The 22,166-nt window shown below is 36.1% G+C and overlaps 1 protein-coding gene and 2 pseudogenes across 4 annotated transcripts; all 3 read right to left on the bottom strand.

Moving 5' to 3' along the window:
- Positions 1-1,955: 1,955 nt before the first annotated feature.
- On the bottom strand, positions 1,956-4,545 carry LOC113738544 (G-type lectin S-receptor-like serine/threonine-protein kinase SD2-5; annotated as a pseudogene).
- A 1,005-nt stretch (positions 4,546-5,550) lies between these two features.
- LOC113738408 (kunitz trypsin inhibitor 5-like) lies at positions 5,551-6,387 on the bottom strand (annotated as a pseudogene).
- An 806-nt stretch (positions 6,388-7,193) lies between these two features.
- On the bottom strand, positions 7,194-17,166 carry LOC113739745 (subtilisin-like protease SBT2.5). 4 transcript variants are annotated; one of them, XM_027267057.2, is made up of 12 exons: positions 16,910-16,991; positions 16,573-16,612; positions 16,199-16,422; positions 15,210-15,354; positions 14,662-15,056; positions 13,364-13,459; positions 13,197-13,269; positions 11,698-11,983; positions 9,435-9,760; positions 8,687-8,954; positions 8,111-8,392; positions 7,194-7,955 (listed from the first exon to the last, which is right to left on the bottom strand). In XM_027267057.2, the coding sequence occupies exons 3-12, from the start codon at positions 16,384-16,386 to the stop codon at positions 7,549-7,551; spliced, it is 2,466 nt and encodes an 821-aa protein (XP_027122858.1). In that variant the 5' UTR covers positions 16,387-16,422; positions 16,573-16,612; positions 16,910-16,991; the 3' UTR covers positions 7,194-7,548. The 4 variants fall into 4 exon arrangements, with proteins under 4 accessions (XP_027122858.1, XP_027122859.1, XP_027122857.1 ...); XM_027267058.2 differs by lacking the exon at positions 16,573-16,612 and having other exon boundaries at positions 16,910-17,166; XM_027267056.2 differs by lacking the exon at positions 16,573-16,612 and having other exon boundaries at positions 16,903-17,042.
- Between the last annotated feature and the right edge of the window lie 5,000 nt (positions 17,167-22,166).

Genomic DNA, 22,166 nt, shown 5'->3' with positions numbered 1-22,166 from the left:
AGAAAAATTATTTAATTGGCACAAACGTGTGTATAAGAGCATTTTGGAAATTAATTAGTCAAAATCCGTTTTTATGCCTTTTTACAGAACATCCTCACATCTATCCAAATAGATTTTTAAGCAAAACATGAGAAAACATTCTGAAAAGCCGATTTCCCAGAATCATAAAATCAATTTTATAAATTCAAAAACAGTTAAAAACAAGTCCCAAGTAATATGTGAATCTATCTTTTTACGTTGGTCCTAATCTTTGTACTGCCGCCAACGGTTGTATCATATGGAGTGCTCTCGAAAGAAGTGCTGCATCAAGTCAAAGAAAATGATTTTAATTTGGTGCGCATCTTTTTTACTTCATCTTTCTTACTAGGGGAGGCTGGAACTGCCACAAGTTTTCATTTTCGACTTACGTGAACAAGAAGAAGAGAACTAAACCCAGGCCAAGTACTTAAATTCAAAGGATAATTTCAGAAACCTCCCCTGAGATTTCTGACAATTTCACTAAGCTCCCTTAAAGTTTAAAAAATTACACCTACCTCCCTTGATTTGATAGTTATAGTAACAAAACCTTAAAATAATTATTCACTTGGCCAAATTTTTCAATGAATATCCAAAAATGCCCTTGTGTAATGAGTTTTAATTTACTACTCTATATAATTATAAGATTATCTAGTGTAATTATAAAGAAAATGTGCCGAATTTTCCATGCCCATAGCTACTATTTGATAAACAACTATAATAATAATAATTTTATCACTATGATAGGATATTTTTGATAGTATTTTATTACGAATTTAGATTTATAAGATAGAAAAGAAAATATTGAAATAATTGATCTAGAGTTTATGAATTTTTCTAGCAGTGGGATTATCATAATTTAGTAGTGGTTTTGGACGATTTCTTTTTATTTATTGTTAATTTTGATACCAAAAAATAGAAAACAAAGATTAGGAAAAAAAATATTGGATTACATATAAAGTTAACTCATCAAAAAATAACTAGTTCAACATTTCATTATAATATAAACTAGAGGTAATAATGGTAGTTCTACCATTTTATTGACAAAAAAATAAAATTAAAAAGAATAAAAAGGAAAAAGAATAAAATAAATAATTTTAAAAATCATTCTAAGTATAAGCATACCAAACAAGGGAATTTCATTAAAATATTTAAGGATAGAATTGTCATTTTAAATGGCAAGAGAGGCATGTGTAATTTTAAAAACCTCGAGCGAGCTAAATGAAATTGTTAAAAATCTCAAGGAAGGTGTTTGAAATTATCCCTAAATTCAATAGGATTTTTATCAGTTTACCCCCTTAAACTATCAATTTAGTCCCTAATGTTAAATTTTAGTCACTTAAGTCCTTGGACTAACTGTTTGACCGTTAGTCCAAGGACTTAAGTGACTAAAAATTAACGTTGGGGACTAAACTGATAGTTGTGGTATAGTTTAAGGAGGTAAACTGATAAAAACCCAATTCAATACATGGATGGTATTGGAGGTGCAGTCGAGCTCAAATAGTGCGCGATCTTGATTCAAATTAAAATATTTAAACTCGAGTCCGTTGAACTCTTGAAAGTCAAGTTTGATTTTTTTTTTTTTTTTTACTTACTCTAGCTAAAGTTTGACCTTGTGCAAATCGAGCCCAATCGAACTTAATTGAGTTTAATCGAATTTAAGAAATATAAATTTATATTGTGTATAATTTTAAATAAGAGATAAAATAGATATTTCATACTAATAATTAAAAAATAATAATATATATCTCTGTACACCACATTAGATTGGTTTTATCCCATAGTAATAGCACGTAAATGTGTTGATGTTTTTGGAATTGGGAGGCCTGCGGATGTCTACTATCTTTCGGATATTCCCTCAAAAACAAAACAAGAAATGCCTTTTACAGAAAGTTGTAAGATCAAAGATTAGTTATTATTATGCATAGGGACTTACATTTCTCAGCAAAAGGCCAACGCACTTAGGGCGGAATAATTCAGCAATATACTGACATAATTTCAGAATTCTGAGACTTGTAACATTATTCGTTGGGATTTTAGAGACTACCAACGTAAAAACTGAAGTCTTTCATCTACCTCGGCCCAGACAAAGTTGAAGGCAGTATCGGACTACCAAGATAAACAACCACTTGTCCTTGATCACCAGCTGCCTCTGTCCTAACTGTTGATGAATTTGTGAAGTCATAGTCGAGCTGATTGGTTTCAGGAACTAGCAAACCTTCCAGCGCCTTAACTACTAATGACATTGAAGGCCTCTTGTCGAAATTTCCCTGCAGACACCATGCAGCAATCCTCATCATCTCCACTGCTTCCTCGACGTGGGTCAGCATATCGCCACTTTTCCTGTCAACCATGTCCTCAAGTCTTTCTTCTTCAGCTTTTCTCTTGAAAATACTAAGCAAATGCCTGTCTTCCTCAATCTTCGAAGAATCAAAGTTCTTTCGTCCACAAAGGATTTCCAATATCACAATGCCAAAGCTATAAACATCCACTTTTTCTGTGATTGTGGAGCTCAACCATTCAGGAGCCAAGTAACCTGGTGTTCCTCTCATCCTTGTAACAACTCTGCTTTGATCCTTTTCAATCAGCTTTGACAACCCAAAATCAGCAACTTTTGCTCTGAAATTTTTATCTAAAAGGATATTTTGGGGTTTGATGTCAAAATGAATTATTTTCTTACTGCAATCTTCGTGGAGATAAGCTAATCCCCTGGCAATGTCCGAGATGATTTTTCTCCTCGTCCTCCATGGAAGAGAATAGCTTTGCATTTCACCAAAAATCCATTTATCCAAAGAACCACTAGCCATATGTTCGTAAACCAAAAGCCGGTGGCATTTCTCAAAACAAAAACCAATAAGTTTTACCAAGTTAACATGGTGGATGCTCCCGATTATCTGCACTTCCGCTAAAAACGAGTCCTTCAGTTGAGCCAAACCATCAAGACACTTGACTGCTATCTTTGTGCCATTACTTAGTGTCCCTTCATAAACAGAACCGAATCCTCCTTCCCCAATTTTTTGGCTAAAATCTTGTCATTGTTTTTAAGTCCTGATAAGAGTATCTTGTAGGCATTCCTGGTACCTTTTTCAGAAAATCCCCCTCAATTTCATTGGATTCCTTGAATATTCTCCTTGAAACAACCAGGCAAGAGCCGATTAAACATACCACACCAAAGAAAGCCCCAAATGTTGATGCCAGTATAACTGTTTTACGCCTTGACGTGTTGACACGAGTATTCTGCACCTTAACGAGGAGAGTCGTATTATAAGGTGATCCGATATAATACTCATTTTCAATAAAAGAAAAAACTTCATTTAGTAATGAGCAATTGCCTCTATCCCATCGATTTCCATTGTGAGAAAACAGAGCTGCTTTGCATGAACAGCTACTTAGACATCTACTTTTGCAGTCCTCCACTACCGTCGTTATGCTGTCTAAGCTTGAATCAGATGCAAAGTAAGATGTATTATTTAGCTCTAGAAGAATATGATCTTGGGAGTGATTACAAGAAATTGGAGTGAGTAACGAACATCCAAGATCGGGTTGTCTGAACATTATTTGGCTGAAATAGCCCTCCTGGTCATTGGTTGTTTCAATACAACCACATTGCCCTTTTGAACAGACCCCATATTTGCCGCACACAATAGGGTATCCACAATCACCAACATACGGGTTCAAAAGATCAATTACCTCTATAAATTTATCCGTTGCTCCCCACTGATACACTTTTAAATGCCCATCGGGCCCAAACTTCATGAATTGAGCTACTAATGCTGGAGGAATGGTAAAGTCATTGAAGCTTCCGTTCCTGAACTCATAATAAGGATAACTATTGATGCCAGACACATAGTATCTTTGAGGTGGATCAGACTCTATGTAAGCTGACAAGCCATCAGAGCCAACAGCAAGAGAAAGCCGACCTTGACTCCAATCGGATGCGGAAACACTAGCTATCAGCTTCTGCCCAGGAGCCAACTTTTGTCCCAGAAGTAACGAGTCGGTGGGATGATCGAAAGACTGCCAAATGGATTCATTGTTTGGGCCAAATAGGACCAGGTTTCCCATTTCTGTCAAGTTTAAGCCTGAAACAGACCTTCCTCTAGTGTTGCTGGACCATATTAAGGTGCCGTCAGAGTTTGCCAAAACCAGATCTCCATCTTCCTTTAGTTGCAACTTTGCGTTATTCTGAACAGGATTATTCCTGTTAGCAGACCAAACTAGATCTCCACTATTAATATGAAGCCCACCTGGGGAAATGAGGACTCCAAAGAGGCATTCACTACCTCCCGTGTTACAGTAAAAGCCGCACACATAACTTCGTCCATCACTCTCAGTCAGGAGGATGGGTGCCATTGTTAGACTTCCATCTGCGTCGTTGATGACCATGGAAGTAGAGATGTGGTTGATCCACGAAGCGGGAAGATAGGCAGTTGAATTATAATGCACGTTTTGGGCACTGAGAGATAATGATGAGGAAAACAGGAGCAGACTAGCAAGAAAAATGGCATAACGTAGTAATCTCTGTTCTACAACCATCGCTTGACTTCGAAAGGTTGTTATGCTTTTTTGGGTTTGGACTTGCTGTCTTGCACATAGATAAGGTGGCAAATTACAAACTGAACCAAGGTAGGATACACAAGTCTCTTCCTTCATTATATGTGAATTCTCTGTTTGGGCATGGTTCAAAGTCTTGGCCGAGACCGAAATGACTCGATCGAGTTGTCATTGGAACGGACCCTCCGATACGATATCAGAACGAGATGACTTGAAATACTTGACTAGCCGAGATTTCGGCCGAGAAGTCTCCGATACGGATAGTCTTGATCGAGTCGGGTCGAGTCATCCCAAGTCAACTCGCAAATTTACATTTACAGATTTTCTTTTGCTAATTTTTTAATTATTTTTGTTTAGCATATTTTTAAATATTATTCACAATTTTTAGAATATTAAATACTTTAAAATTTGCGTCTCGCCGAAATCATAACCGATATACGGAAATCGATGTGAAACGGTCCGGGCCACGACTGCGACCGCGACCACGACTTTGAACCATGTTTGGCTGTGACCTGCCTCCATCTTCTTCACTTCTGATTTTTCAACTGGTTGATAGGTTCTTCTTCTCGTTCTCACCGTAGACGTAACGTTTTGCTTAGGTTGAATGCTCTGGTGATTACTTTGAATAAACAATAACACAGCATACAGCCGTCGATGCAGATTTGGCTTCTCAAATTCTTTGTTGAAAGACTGGGACAAAAGTGACCGTCTTCCACGACAACGTATGGATTGGGTTGGATAAAATGCCTTCTTGGAACAGAAAAGTTTCTTAGAAGTCCTTCGTTCCTTCATTCCTCATACGAGTACGGGGGAAAAACGTTTCTATCCATGGTAGGAATCGAGTCATCAACCAAAAGAAAAGTTGAGAGCATTTATAGGTCATGTAATTCTTTGAATTGTATTGCACTTTATTTTGTGAGCTCCAAATTAAGTACCTTATTCAGTCCTACAAAATCCCCTTTTTTGGAATAGAGAAATCATATTTATCACGGGTTATCTCATCATCCCAATATCATTCCCTAACCGGGCATCCTACACTTAATTGTGGAAATTAAAATGTCAGAAACTAAAACAAACTTGTAAATATTGTAATCTCATTTTCCCCCCCAAGTTGGGAATAATTGAGCATGCGCTCGCAAGTTGCAGTAAGGTTTGTTAGTTTGTCTTGGGTGGGGTATGCATACTTTTCGTTCATTTGATGATCAAATCGTCACGCCCGCTTGAATATAACCTTGAAGGGATCATCACTCAGGGCCAAACGTCTCTTGCCCTTCTGGAAAACAATTCCAATATCTTTGCATATCACTTTACAGAACTTGCAGACCGAAGGACAGAACTTTAGCTTATAGCTTCGATCAAAAGTTTCAATCTTGAACCAACTGCTCAAAGTTTTAGGACCAGGGTTACCTTCAACTCCTCCAATGCCAACAAAGTGCTTTCCCGTCAATGCATCAAGCTCACTGAGCTTCCAAACGCTAGATTGAGCACATTTTGACGTACTAGAGAACTTGACATTGGTATCAGAAGAAACGCGAACGATGCCTTTTTTGGGGTCCAATGGAGAAAAGATTAGTGGGATTCCATCAGTGAATTCATAATTGTCTTGGATGACCTCAGGAGGGCAAGTTCCATTTGCTAGTCTCCAATATCATTGCCAATGATGATAGCAGGCAAGATGTAATAATTTACACCAGCCCGAAGAAGCTTTCCTGCTACATCTAGTACTGGAGGAAGGGGTTCAGGAGCTGCTGAGCAGAATATCAAATTTGTATGGATTATAAAGAAAAGGACGGAAGTTAAGAGAAATTTGTTCTTCATTGTAACTAGAGCTGTTCTTGGATAATGTAGGGATGCAATTGATCAAGTCTTCAAGCCTAACGGCAGTTTTTATAGGGGCAGCAAGTGGCCGACATTGTGTGCTATACTCGAAAAAAATTTGATCAAGCGGAGATTAAGTTTATTCTGATTGGACAGATTTTGACTTTCATGTAACTTGATCTCCAATTTGACGAAGTCTTTTTGCCATCTAAAGCCATTGAATCTGCCTAAAACCGACAAAATAAAAAGCTGGATTGAATGGTTTCTAATATTAATTACTCTTGACCTTGAAGAACCAAGTGGAGTAGCTGTGAGCCTCAATGAAGAGTTGAAGTTTGTGCATATTCTTCTTTCGTAAAGTTCAGATTTCAATGATCCCTTATCTTCAGAAATGGTATTTCCTTTAGTGTTTCCACACCTTAATTCAGCATCCCAAGCATCTTTTATCGAATTGAAACAGAGACTAAATGTGAAACCTGCAGTGGCAATGTGAAACAGAGACCTGATGAATTGATTCTTCTATGATCAATAACTTGAGCGGAGAAGTTAGTTTCAATTTCGAGCAGTGGTAATTATGTGAAACGAAATTCTTTCCCTTGATTTCTTGAGACTAAATGGGATCAATCATGGACTCCATATTAATCACAGACAATGGTAGACTTTTTCAGACATAGGTCGGTTAGTTCTTCAAAAATTGTCCGCTAATCGGATTAGTAAACTTTCTTTCGACTTGAAATTTAACTAAGCAATTTACTCAGTGAAATGTTTGTTATTCTTTATCGTTTGAACAGTGATTCACCAGAGCATTAAAGCTGGGAAACTCGAAGCAAGTAAAATACAATAATTGGGCAAACTGCTATTTAGCTGTTACATGATGAAGAGTCAACAATACAGCCAAGGAAGATTTGACCTACCAAACAAGGCTACTTCTCTCACAATAGTAGCGGGGAAATACAAGGCATTCCGCCGTATTACAAAATAATTAGCGAAACTTACATGACTGGAAGAAACTAGGGATCTCTCCCTCATATTAGTTAACTTTACATCTATTACTTTATATTTTGGACAAAATACATAATCTACTTTTATGCATCTTCTTATTCCCCAGAATCCAAAGAATACCACAAGCATAGGAGTGTTTTTCAAGATTGCATGACCAAACTATCGATTGTAACCCATGGCTACAACAGGAACCCTGACCTTGTGCCTTCTGCTTCCTTTCAATAAAACCTCTCCAAAACTATAGGATCCTGTTACTGACCGAACAGTGAGAGTAACAGTGAACTTCCCTGATGCACCAGGTCTTAGAGTCATTGCAGGAGGGCTGGTTTCAATGGCAATTTCCGGCGCCATTCTTGCTGTAATTACATATGTTTCTTCTTCAGCAACATTTGTGACAGTGCGTGTAACCGTCTGAGTTCCCACAAGATGTGAAATTGTGATTGAGGGGCTGTTGAGATTTGATGGGCGACCAAGAGTATAGTTACAAGGGGAATGAGAGAATTTTCTTATCTCGTTAGCATCAACACCAGGCACGGTGCATAAGAAACCCAAGTAATCTTCATAACCTAAAAGACGCATCAGAAAAAGAAATATGGACAAGATCGTTAAACCCCCTTTTTTTCTTTTCTTCTTTTGGTGGGGATAGGGGCAGGGGAGGGCTGGCTAAGTGTCATGTAAGCTTTTGTCATGGCTATAAAAGAAGGAACAACAGGTAAATTACCAGCATCAAAGACAAGACCAGGATCCAGAGCAGCTCTAGGATTGACATGACCACTTCCATAATCAAAAGGAGTTGCTTGGACAAATGTCATTGTTTCTGACCCAGAATATTGTTGAGCTTGCAGAGGTCTCTCTGCCCTGTCGATGGTTGTTGATGTTGTCATCAAGGCAGATTTAATTGCAGCAGGGCTCCAATGAGGGTGCTTTTGTTTCACAAGAGCTGCTATTCCGGCAATGTGTGGGGCAGCCATGCTAGTTCCAGATACCATAGCAAATTCCTCACCTGCTCCAGTTAACAAAGAATTTTTTGAGCTGCCTGATCTTTTAAATTCTCCAGTTCCATAGTACCTACTCAATTTATGTCTACTGTATCCTGCTATCACTATAAATTAGTGAAACAAGGATTGAATATCTATATCAAGTATTATTTTCCAGATTAAAAAATATATATTTGCCATAACTACTCCTATCTGATCCAGAATATACATAGAATCCACCTTCAAGTGTCTTTCCATCTTTATGTAAGCAATGATCCAAGACCTCAAGTATTTAGGACTAGTAACACTGAAATATTTACCCACGTAATTCGCCTCATCAGTTCCATTAGGTGCCCATGCAGCCCAAATTAGAGAACCAGGGGCCAGGATATCTGGCTTGAGGATGTCTGCATCTTCAAAGCTATAATCTCTGATATTGGGCCCACGAGATGAGAATAGTGCTACTTGTGGAGCTGATTTGTGGAGTATGGGATTCAATCCATCCCCTATGCTTCCTACTGCTTTGAAGCTCTTCACTCGCCCAGTCCAATCCCTTGGTGTAGAAACATTGTAGTAGTCTATAAGCTCCTACATTAAGTGATTAGCCATGATGTTACACGAAGGCGGCGAACAGTAATTGAATGTCGATGAAAAACACATTCAAACTTGGGAGGTAAAAATGAAATAAGCCCCCGGAATATTAGCACATCAGAGCATATATGGATGCACCTCGAAGTGTTTACTGGCACAATTTGCCTAGTACATGTCAACAAAAAAACCAAAGCACATAAATGCAGAAAACTTTCAACTGTTATTAAGTATCCTGCACATTAACTTTTGACATATTTCAAGATTTAACAACTGAATAACCAGCATATTATCCTGGTGGCGAAGCAAACATTTTTGCTTAAACTTCATAGTCATAAGACAAGGAGACAAAGAATAGAATAGTAAATGAAATGGCTACATATGCAAAAGTAAGACCGGCATTCATCTGTTTCTACCAATGAGTTCCCAGATTCTGCTTGTCACAACAATTAACAAGAAAGAAACCAAACACGTACTCACCAATGACTTGCTAACATCTGCGATTAGAATTCCTGGAATACCAACAGGAACAGGATCAAATTTTGTTCCGGGAGAAACATTTTCTACTGCCAGGACAAAGCCAATAGCACCAAGGCTCCTAGCTGTTTCTGAGACCTTCTTAATTGAAGCAGTACCAATAACAAAGTTGAAGGAATAGCCACAAAGAAGAATGTTTCCCTCCACTAAATTTTTGTTCAAAACTTCTGGCCTCTGGCAGTCTGATGGACTGTACTTCACAACAGAGGAATCCAAAAGCACGTCATTGGCAGCAACCATGGTATATGTTCGATTCGCAAGGGTAGCAGCTGCAGAAAGCCATTAAGTATGGGTCAGAATGAGGAAGGAAGAGGCTCTATAAGGAAACAGTTAATCAACCACCAACAACTAAAACTATTAAGAATTTTTTTGTGCAAGGCAAGTAAGGTCAAAGCATTAGTTAAAGAAAGATGCTTCACCACAGAGCACTCCAAAATTTATGACCAGTAGCCCAAAAGAACAAAAGCCCTAGCTTATTGGGAACTCAACATGAGTTGAAAGTTAAAATTGGGTGGTCATTCATGGCTTTTAATTTGGACTACATCCTTGTCCTTCCATTCTCTCTGATTACACTTGAATAGAGCATGTCCAATTGATATAGAGATGACGGCAACCAAAATTACTCCTAGTAATACTTTATATATCAAGGCAATTTCAAGTCTGCATTCAGTTAAAAAAAAATTGACTTATACTAAAAGAAATCTGATTAGACAATTTATGCACTTAAACCCTGGTAAGCAAGTTCCTATTACAACTACTACTTTTCCTCCACAGTGAATGGACAACAAAATAAAACCAATGATCAACTACCTCCCATTTCACCAACCTAGGAATTTGAAGGAAAATATGTTGAATACAAGTTTCTGTTTCACCATTTAGCTTTAGTATTAAGAATGATACAGTAACTTGAAGAATTTCCACCTTTGACGTACATAAGACCTGTTAAATTTCCACCTAATTAAAAGCTTAAGCTGTTAAGAGCTCAGATCAAGTTATACACTTACATACTCCAGCACAGCCCATTCAAGAATGACTTGAACTTCTCTGAATAATACCAAACACATGTGTAATCTACAATAATAGGTGGCAGTGAGAAAGAAATCGAGCACCATCGCATGCTTTGCAACTGTCCTTACAATGTTCAATCCACATTGTATTAGAGCACCGTCGCATGCGTTTCCACATTGAATTAGAGCAAACAAAATCCCATGTTCAATCCCAACAGCTACCCACTACAAAGTGAGCATGCATCACGCTAATATAGAAATTCAGCCCAAACAGGATAGTAGACATTAACGTTAGACAACAGAAATGAATAATTTTCTCTCATCTGAGAACACTTTAAGCTTTTCATGTGGTACAGATCCAGCAACAGCCAAGAGGTGACAAGTTCATGAGACTCTTCCCTTAGTTGCAAAGCTGTGACTAGCTCAGGCTTAGGACAGACACAGATATGAAACTCGTGCATTGATTTTTCTCTTAGCCACCCTATCCTCATTCCTAAGTGATAATGTTCTTCCTCGGAGATTGCTATGTCATTTCAAGATAACAGAAATACTTCCACGCACATAATTCTCTTAGAAACCAGTTAATGGATAGGGGTTCAAGAGTTGCAATCACACCTTAGAATTCAGTGTGCTTTACTTTAGGATCAAAAATATTATAGAGATTCTAATTTGGTTATTTATTATCCTCCAAATCTTACTATTCTTGTTCATGTCTGCAGGCAAACAATGGGTAACAGGATGAGTTTATAATCTATTTACTGTCGAAACAAACTTCTGCTTCTTGACAGGACTGATAAGAAAATAGAAAAAGGCAGCAGGAGGCTCAAAAAGATGTAAACTTGTTTCACTGGGAACCCATACTACCCAAACTTGATAAGCTGACACTCCAACTCTCCTCCCTGGTTTTCACCCAATAAAACAATAAAAAGAGGAACAAAAAGGGAGATTTCGGTAAGGTTCCAACTAAAGAGAATTTCAACTTGAATTGTAATCATCTTTGTTATGATATACCATACAGCTCAACCTCCTAAGTGTTATGTCATAACTTCCATAAAGTAACTTGTCAAGGTATGAAACAGAATCAGCAAAACTGGACAAAAGATCAAAAACCAGACAAAGCATCTGGCTTCATGCAACCAATTAGCACATATCCAAACTTCTACAAAATTTGTCAAACAACATAATTCAGTATTACTTACGTGACAACCCAAGTCCAGCTAAGATTTTCCCATTTCCCAAAGTCAAATGGTTCTTATATCTCCGGTCATCAACTGCAGCAGCAACAGATATAATCCATGGGCTAAAAGAGAGCAAAGTTTTAGGAAAAGGACCTCCATTTCCTGCTGCCTGTGCAACAAATACTCCAGCTTTAACCGCTGAAAGAAGTGTTGCATCAAAAGGGTTTAAGAAAGTAGTCTTTGTGGTTGCTGGGGGACTGTTTGGCCCCACTGAGAGATTGAGGATGTCCACACCATCATGCACAGCCTATTGAAAAAAGGAAACTTGAATCAGAACCTCTGAGCCGATTCACACATGAAGGTATCCAGATATGCTTGATATTGATTGACATAGGCAAGATGGATATGCTTGATATTGATTGACTTCACAATCTCATGATGGTTACAAAGAAGAACAAGTAAATCAGAAATCTCACACATGAGCTCTTTCTTAGTCTACAAGACGCATAGGTTAATTATGCACCTTGCATAATTTGTTTCTGTTATTCAAACTGAAATCGCAAAGTATATTTGCTAGCTATAAAGAAATTCCCTTGACATTTTCAATGTCATGTCATAATGATTTCAAAGAGTAGCAAGAAATCAGTCTTTTTCCGTATATAAATCCCAAAACCCAGTTCCTTAATATTTTGCTAACATAAATCTTGACTGCCAAGAAATAAGACAAAAGAACACAAAGCGACTTATGTTTCTAAAATTCCTTTCATAACCCCAGTACATTGAGCATTTTTAGTATTCCATATACACGTGGGGATTGTATTTCTAGCTGAGGTTCATGTTTGGCACCTTAGTCAATAGGTGCTTTGCTTGGAGGAGTCCTCATCATTAGTCTGCCGTTTACAAAGTAAATCAAGGTCATCCTTTACATCTCTCACAATCACCACACATTAACTGAGAGGAAACCAATGTGCTTACTAGACATGGAAAGAATACTTGGTCTAGTGAGGTCAAAATTAAGGACCAGAATATTTCATGAAAGCAAACATTTGAAACGAAATTCCTATACATGTCTGCAACTAAAATCTACATTATCACAGTATGAAGTTTAGAGTGGAGGGACTGATCATGAAAACTTTGAAAAGTAACCCTTTTGCAGGCTCAGTCAACATTAGTTACAAAAAGACAAGAAGACAACAAATAGAAGATGATCCACAGCACCAACAAACAAACCACAAGGTGAACCAATAAAATCACAGATCAGCCCTGAGCAATGACCAAATTTTTTATTTAAAGGACAATCAGGGCTTTGAAAGGCAAATACATACTTCAAGTTGCCTAGGTTAAACATCAAAAAGATGGGGAACGGTATTTGAAGGCATATAAGAGCTAAAAATGGTTAAACTGTATACAGAATACAGCAACATTTGACTGTAAAACAACAATGATATTACCACTCCTTTTGTTACTTTCCTCCACTTTTTGACATTCAAACTAGATGGAATACTGGGAAATCATAATACCTGATCAATGGCAGCAACCACATCTGCAACAAATCCACCAAAAAGCCTATACAGTGCCTTGTATACAGCAATCCTGAGCAAATGGACAAGCAATTATTGTGAAAGTTAAATTTTAGCACAAAATATGCTAACAGTGTTTTTTATACTAATTCTCATTAAAGCCACACCTTGCACGGGGTGCCATCCCACTTGCTCTTCCAAATTCAAATCCATGCATTCTTACTGGAATACCATTGTTTCCAGCTGCAATTGCCGCTGTATGACTGATCAGAAGATTGTATGCATGAATAAATGTTAATTAGCAGATCAAGGTGCAATGAAGCAACTAAAAAGCACCAGCTCAAGAAACACAACCATATTTTTGAAATTACAGATGTCCAAATGTTTTTGTCAATCCATAGCAAAAGCATGCTAACCAGATAACGCACTCTCAATAAATTAGGGCAAATCACAAAGCGGAGAACATGCATATTCCTTGAACAAAAACATCTTAAATCAGCAAGAAAAAAATCAAGAAGAGAATATATGGTGATAAAGATGATCTACATTTGTATAAACAGGACAAGACAAGAAACGAAAATAAAGATTCAAACACCTATATCTATGAAGACATGATTTCAATAGAAGTAAAAATCAATGCTAAATGCAAGAGCTAGCCCCTTTCAAATATTTGTACAATCAGTTAGCAATCTCCTTCACTTTTGTGCACAATCTTTTGATCCATGTGAAGAACAAAGTATGTGCAGATGCACTAGACGGAAGGTCCATTTGGTGTTAGCTCTTCTACATGGCCCATATATGAATAATCGAAGCATCAAATCAGTTTTCAATTATTCGCACTGACATGATATTTTCCTGCAACAGTGCATTCACTATTGTAGGTAAAATGCAAGGTTCAATCTTCAAACATAGGACTAAAATATCAGGTTTCTTTTTGTTTGCAATCACTTGACCAATGAAATCACATAACAAGAGCATCAGACTGCCCATTCTCTTCTCATACAACCGTAAAAACACATGCAAACAGCACCCATGTGCTCGGACAGACCCTGCAAATTGGCTGAGCAACTCTCACAGCAAAAGAGGGGGTATAGACTAGCTTTTAAGAAAAAATGATTGTTTACAAGTAAGGAAGGAAAAAGAAATTGACCCTGGGACCAAAAATTTGGCAATGCTGCTCTGTGTCAAAATGGTTTGATTATTCTGTCAGAAGTTTCTTGTAATCCAAAATATTGCAAGTCACCAACAGATTGCACAGCAACTCTTTTGGAATTTGGTGACAGAAAAAAGATCATTTGATACCTCATGTAGTTACCACATGCATGACATGCATCTTGTTTTCTTGGATTTCCAATATATAAGTCTTCAAGCATTCAAGTAAATCCAGCACACTGAATAAATGTAAGCAGGAAAAGTGAGCAAAGTGTTCACATGAAGATAATATATAAAAGCATGGTGGCAGAACCTTCCATGTCCATCGCCATCCAGTGGAGAATCAAAGTCAATTGAAGGATTAAATGCACCAGCAGCTTTAGCAGCTTCTGCAAAATGTTGGGCTCCAATAATCTTTCCATTGCAAAAGTCCCTCTTTGTGTCTGGATTAACTTCACATTTTCCTCTGTACTTTGGCACAGGTCCATAGGGTTCAGTGTTGTGGGTAGAAAAGCTAGGATGATTTGGATGAATTCCAGAATCCACAAAGCCTAATATAATATCTTCTCCAGCCTTGTCAAAGCCACCACCTGTTGGCCATACTCCAGTTGGAAGCCCCAAAAATTGTGGGGTGTGGGTTGTAAGTCTCCTCACCTTCCAATCTCTCTCCACAGACTTCACACCAGGGGCTTGTCTCAGAATTTCTGCCTACTCATTTAATGACAGTGTAAGGAAAAACAACTGGTACCAAATTGAACCTTAAACAGTCCAAGAATTCGAGGTAATTTCTTCTCAGTTTGGACAAGCTAACATCAGAGAAATGTGAAGAAAAGAAGAGTTGAAAAATGCAGAGAGTGTCACCTGCTCAGGTGTAATGTGAACAGCAAAGCCATTTATAAGATGACGATAGCTGTAGACTTTCTTGTAGGTCCCACGGTCAAACAACATACCCAGAAGCATGTCATGTCTCTTCTCCAGGTGATGCGCATACGATGTAACTGCCTCACTGAAAGAAAGCAAACGCATAAGAAACAAGGTAAACAAGCAATCGGCTATACGTGTCCAATCAATTAGGCTTAAAGATAACCGCAATTCTAGCATTGTAACAAATTAGGATTCTCAATTACTTTTCGAGTTCCTTTATCATTGTTTTGGCTACATAAATTGGACACAATCATTTGCTTTCACTTAAAAACTGCAAGAAGAAGATGAGCCTTGTTAACTTCAACAAATAATTACCAGCACAACCTCGTCTACCCGCTTCTACTTTGACACATAAAACCAGCTATGCCAGGCAACTGCTCTCAGCATCAATTTGACCAAACCACTCAGCACATGTGCAGTCAATCAGTTCTCACATAGTTTGCATAAAATCGCACGTATAGAAGCAGCATAATCAGAGTCTGTCTAGTAACAAGATAAAAGTTACATAACCAGAGTCTGTCTACATAGGCACAGTCTGTCCAGCAAGTTTAATGCTTCTACAATACCAAGTCCACTTCTCAAATTCCAAACAATTGCAGGTAGGCACTTCGCATTACTTGAAATCAGTAGAATACTTCTCTTAAGTAGATTAAAAAAAAATGTAAGAGATTAAGACAGCACTGATATTTGTCATAACTAAACACTCGAACTAACATAATACTTGAGAAGTAATATATAAGCCACACCAAACCGTCTTATTTTAGCATCAATTTTGACGAATAAATAATCACATTGTCCGGAAGTCAAACATCACTTCTTCTATTTTACATTTTAACACCAAAACATGAGGTAAAAAAAAAAAAGATAATGTAGAACGAAACATTGATTTTGACGCCCCAACCAAATCAGCAAAAAGATTCCAGTACCTGGTCACATCAATTTTCTCATCAGAATCCGAATCTACAGCAGTGGCTTCAAACCCAATGACACCACCTTTATAACTTATCACAGGCTCTCCTTCCATCATTACCATATAAATCTCAGCTTTTCCATTATGAGTTGAGAATCCCAGTAGCATTATTGCGATAATAATCCCAATCTCCATTTTTCCCATTTTGCTGATCTTCTCAGCGTCACCTCAAACAATCAGCTGCACACAATTTCACAATCAATTATCACCACCCCATCCCCACAAGTCGCAAGAACAACAAGAATAAAATGCCATTTAAAACGAAAAAATAAAATAAAAAATAAAATAAAAAACAAAACAATGGCTTTGTACACATAAATATGCACGCACCGTATAAAACACAGACAGAACACTCATATAAAGTTCAAACCTGCAAAAAGACTAAAAGGGCGTCTTCAGATGATGCAAGTGGAGAAGGATAAAGTCCAAGAAAATAGTACACTTATTATAATTTACCAGACTAGAACTAAATACTGTAAAAGTGCAGCACATTATTTCTTTACTTTTTCCCAGCAAGAAATGCAAGTAGGAAGCTGAAGAATCAAGCAAAGAATCAGAAAAAAAAAAAAAACGAAAAAAAAAAACTCCCAAAAAATTGAAAAATGCAACCAAGAAAAAAGTAGCAGGAAATGGAGTAAAAGAAAAAGCTGTGATCTTTACCACTCACATTGATCCAAGACAAGAATCCAGAACCAAATAAATGCCAGGCTCTATTTATTATTATTAGCACTTTTTTAGCACTTTAACCACAGCCCAGATGGTAAATTTGTTACATAACTGAATGAGAATGGGAAATGAGATGAGAGGAGAAATGGGCTGTGAGTAGAAAGTTGAAAAGAGTAGTGTTGAGTGAGAGTTTTTCAGAGTGACCTTTCAGCTCAGTTGGTTAAGGAGAGAGAGATGAAAAGAGCGGACTGTACTGTAGAGTGGAGTGGGGTGGAGGGGAGGGAAGTGGAGGTACTTAGGGTTGTTTAGTCTATTTATTTTTATTTTGGGAAAATCATAAACTCAGCGATTACGATCATGCCCGATTCCGATGTGAATTGACAAGAGTCTCTCTCTTTTTTCGGCTGTATTTTGTCTCCACGCTTCTCTCATCCGATCCGAAGGAGTAATAGTTTACTTGCTAGAAAAAAATGCTGTGTGATGCATACATAAGAGAGTTTGTATCTAATATTTTGCTTGCCTCTGATAATAATATTTCGCTTGCATCTAAAACATACACGTTTGGATAGCTAAATTTTTTTAAATAATATTTTATTTATATTATAAATATATTTTTATCTTATATATATATCACATTACAAAAATTACTACAGTAATTATTTTAAATAATACTTTATCCATATTTTGTTAGGTGAAAATAGTTTTAAAAAAATAGAGAGTGTATTTTCTATTGACAAATCTCATGTCTGTAAAATGCCAAAGAAAAAAAGAAGCTCGTGTAAAAATTTTAATTGTTTGAAAAGGAATTATTTTGGGATTTTTTTTTTAATGCTGTACACACATTTTTTTCAAATTTATCTTTTGTGTCTCTTCAACATTTTTTCCACACCAACTGCTAAATCAAATAAGAATATTTTTATATAATATTCAATCTGAACGGAGTGGGAATGAGACGTGGAACGAAAATGATATGAGAAAAATGTTTACATGCAATATAAAAAATAAAAAATAGTGGGGCTGGTTGCCACTTTTAATGACGCGACAGACAGGGGACCGGGGATGGAGGGGAGTCTTGATGGAATCATGACATTACCGAGTAAGAAATGGGACCTGTGGCTGTAATTCTTTCTTCCTTGAGTTTTTTGTTTTTTAATGCTACTACACATTTTGGGGGTTTTTTTTCCTTCTTCCAAGAGATGAGTTGAATAGACCAACAGGGATTAAGTGGCTCGGATTCGCTTAACCAGGTCTCATGTTCGAGTCCTAGTGTATGCAGATATTCTTGTTGAGAGACTCATCCATCACAGTCAGGTGCGCGACGCGGATTGGATCCGGATTAGTCAGGGCAAAGCTTCGGATACCGGGCGGGCAACCAAAAAAAAAAAAAGAAATGAGTTGAATAGGCGTAAGGTTTTATACAATACTATGACGAATTTGACCAACAATAGTTAAACAAATACTATGACGAATTTGATAGTTTACAGGTAATTATATGTGTCAATAGTTGATAAAGATAGAATTGCAGATGAGGATCTCTAATTGTCATTCAAAAGTTAATAGTAACTAGCTAAATTTATTTTTTTTTTACACTATAAATAAAAAACTTTGTGACTAGTATGAGTTTCTCTATATATTAATATTTCATATGCCAACCTAGTAGATTAGTAGTTATTAATGTATATCACATGTACAAAAATTGAATTTCAAATTTATAATAAAAATTTATTATCTTTTATTGGTGTATACATTAAATGTTAATTTTTTATTATTATTATGCAATGAGCACTTGTTAGCAATACTTATTAGTGTTGAGGGCACACTCAATGTGTGTGCAATTTAGAAATAATTAAAATGAATTAATTTATACCAAATTTGTTTTTTTTTTTACATAAATTGAATTGATATACATTTTTCGTTAAAGGACCTTGGTTTATAATGTTATAGTAATTTGGTAGGTAGATTAAGGTGGTTATGAGTAGTTCTAATGACAATATATGATTAGGTGATAAAAATTAATTTTTTTTTTTTAAGGGTGAAGTTTGAAGTTTGAAAAATGATCAAAATTATTTACACCAATGACTGGTACTCCTAACTTTATATATTGTACAAACACTCGTGAAACTACATATTTGCTTGTGCACATGCATAAAAATCTACCATCTCCGTGATGGAAGGATCAATTACTACCACGATTTACATATTCAAAAGGAAGATTTTGTACGTGGGGAAAAAAGAAATGTAAAGATGTACGGTGCTAAAAACTTGTTGCTAGGCGTCAATCAACTCACCTGCAAGATTTCCATTTTCATTGAATTGTGTAGAGCTGCTTCATGATGATTAAAGGTAATGCAAATCAAGTAATCTGTCGAAACATATTATTCTCTCCGTCCCATAATTTTTTTTTAAGGTCTTGAATCCAAAATCTTTTACTTACATTATCTCTCCTGTCACTCAATTTAACTCTCCGCTCATGTACCTTGGTTATTAGCTAGTTAATCAAACAATTAATTATGTACATACTTAATTGTGAAGGCAACGAATGTGAATCAATGACTTGTAGATTGATACTCCCGTTGCTTTGTTTATATGGTATGAGTACGCAATAAAGAGGTGTGGGGTTTTGACAAGAATGTCCACTTTATGTAGGGTATGAAGTTTTTTGATGAACCTGCACAATAAATTTGGAGCTTACACACACACATGGAGGTATAAAAAATTGAATTGGACTCTCCTTTTTTGTTGGCTTTGATTTAAAAGGGTCATAAGTATTTCATGTGCTTTGACTATAACTATATAGCCCTTAAAAGAATTTCAACGGCTGCTGGTTTACAGCTGTGATTCGATATATCAACAATGATTAGTTTGGAAAACTTTTTAGTTTATAGCTGGCTTTTTGCCTAAGTTTCTTTTTTTTTTTTAAAAAAAAAAAAAAATCTTGTGAAATCTATATGTGAGAGATCCCGTTAGTTAGGGTCAATAACACTACAAGAGTTAATTTAGAAAGGCCTATATAACAGGGGGTAGTTATTGGTCACTCGTTAAAATATATATATTTAAATGATAAATTTTTGAAAATGTAAAATTAATTAGAAAAAATATATAAACGCAAAAAATATGATAGTATTTGTTAGGTATGTATTGATATGATATATATACGTAAGTTGAGTGTATTCGAATGTAGGTATCACTTAGAAAGACCTAATTTAAAAAGAAAAAACTGAATTAAATCTAGAAAAGTAACACAATCTTTACTATACTAAAAGCGGGAGTTGGGATTGTGAACAGTGCCTCATGGTCCGGTTATGCTGTTATTTGTGTGAGCTTAAGGGGCATTTTGGTCGTCTGTCATTCGGTGGTAGTGGCTTTGCTGGGAATTTGCTCCTGTCCGCGTGTTTCTTTGCTAAAGTGTGTCTTCTGATTCTTAGCAATTTGCTGGTGCATTCATGTGTCCACTTAGCTCGGTTGTAAGCTGCTCGGCACATGGTCCTCTTCTTTGCTTACATAAGATTGTGTCTTTTTTTTTTTTTTTTTTTTACAATCAAATTGTTTATGTTTTTGTGCATTTTATTTCAGTAGGTTCACGTTGAAAGTAGCATCTTACATTTCCACTGTTTTGCATATGTAGCTTTATGAAATATTCTTTAATTATCTTACATTTCAACCAAGAGTTTCAGAATATACAGTATACACTGAGTTTATTTGGATAGGAGTTTATTTGATATAATTACTGTAGCATATTTTATAATGTGATATATGTGAGATAAAAAGGTGATTGGAATTTGTGAAGCAAATTATTTTTTTCAAATCATTTCAATCCAAACACACTCACCATCATTTTTGGATACATGTCATATATACAAAAGTTGATATTAGAATTCAAATTTGGATTAAATAATATGCATTAAAATGTGAAAATGTATACTGTCAATATAAACAAGAGGGTCCTCCTATTTTGGAAAAAAAATTAAAAGAAATATGAAGGAATCCCGTGGCCATGTAAACATTTTTTCTTTTTTTTGGCAATAGGATAAACTTTCTTCATAAAAAAAAATGCAATTTAAGAAATGGATTATAGTTTTTAAAATTTTACAGTAGTCTCAATTTTTCTTTCGAGTATGAAAAAATGATTCTATAAATACATATTTTCGGATTTTAAACATGAGTTTGTTACTAAAAATATGAAGGCATCCCGTGGCTGTGTAAACCTTTTTTTTTTTTTTTTTGCACAAGGATAAACTTTCTTCATAAAAAAATATGCAATTTAAGAAATGGATTATGATTTTTAAACTTTTACCGTAGTTCCAATTTTTCTTTCGAGCATGAAAAAATGATTCTATAAATACATATTTTTGGATTTTAAACATGAGTTTGTTACCCCATTTGTAAAATAAATCCACCGCCTAAATTATGGGCAACTTCGGTGACTTTTGCATTCGTGCTTCAGCTGTGTGCTTGGTCAACTTTGGTGGCTTTTGTGTTTGTGCTTCAGAGTTCAGACGTGTATTTGTATTTTCATCGTATAGTTGTAGTTGCTTGAGCTCCCCTGGTGAGTAGGCAGTGGGTGGTGTCCGAAGCGGTCTGTGGGAGCCACACAAAGCTGTATTACCTATGTAATCTTGAGAGAAAGTCATCTGAAAAGCAACATATTGGATGTATTTCTTTCTCCAATTGAAGACCTAGATTTGGCGGTTTTACAAGGTGAAGTCTTGCACTCTCACCTAGCTGATCTTGTTTAAACTTATTTCATTCTTGATTAGATACAAATAATGTGTGCATAATTTTAAAAGTGATCAACGTCACCATATTTATGATATATGTATGTACTTGTACATTTTAAATGAATGCATCATTTATTTATAATATCAAGAATTTGCAAAGATCTTGAGTCAAAGACTGACTATCTAAGAGAAAATTACAAATTAAATGAGTAAACAAGTAACAACAATATTCAATTTATCTAAAGTCAAATTCTCCACATTTATTAACACCTATCATGTATTAAATATATAACCATTTTACATTAATCCACTTGCCTTCATTTGATCTTGATTAACATAGACCCAGGGCATCCTCACGCATTGCGTGAGGCTAAAAAAACTAGTGTACGTAAATATGCAACAAACGCGACTGTATAATGTTAGAGGTTAGGTTGTGCAAATAAATGAATGTCTGGACTCCATCAAATGAATATCCAAAATGAAAATACCGTCAAGAAATAGAAGAGAAGCAAAGAAGATAAGATAACTACAATATCAAAT

The sequence above is a fragment of the Coffea arabica genome, chromosome 4c, assembly GCF_036785885.1.
Source record: "Coffea arabica cultivar ET-39 chromosome 4c, Coffea Arabica ET-39 HiFi, whole genome shotgun sequence".
NCBI classification, from domain to species: Eukaryota; Viridiplantae; Streptophyta; class Magnoliopsida; order Gentianales; family Rubiaceae; genus Coffea; species Coffea arabica.
This window is presented reverse-complemented; position numbering and strand designations above follow the sequence as displayed.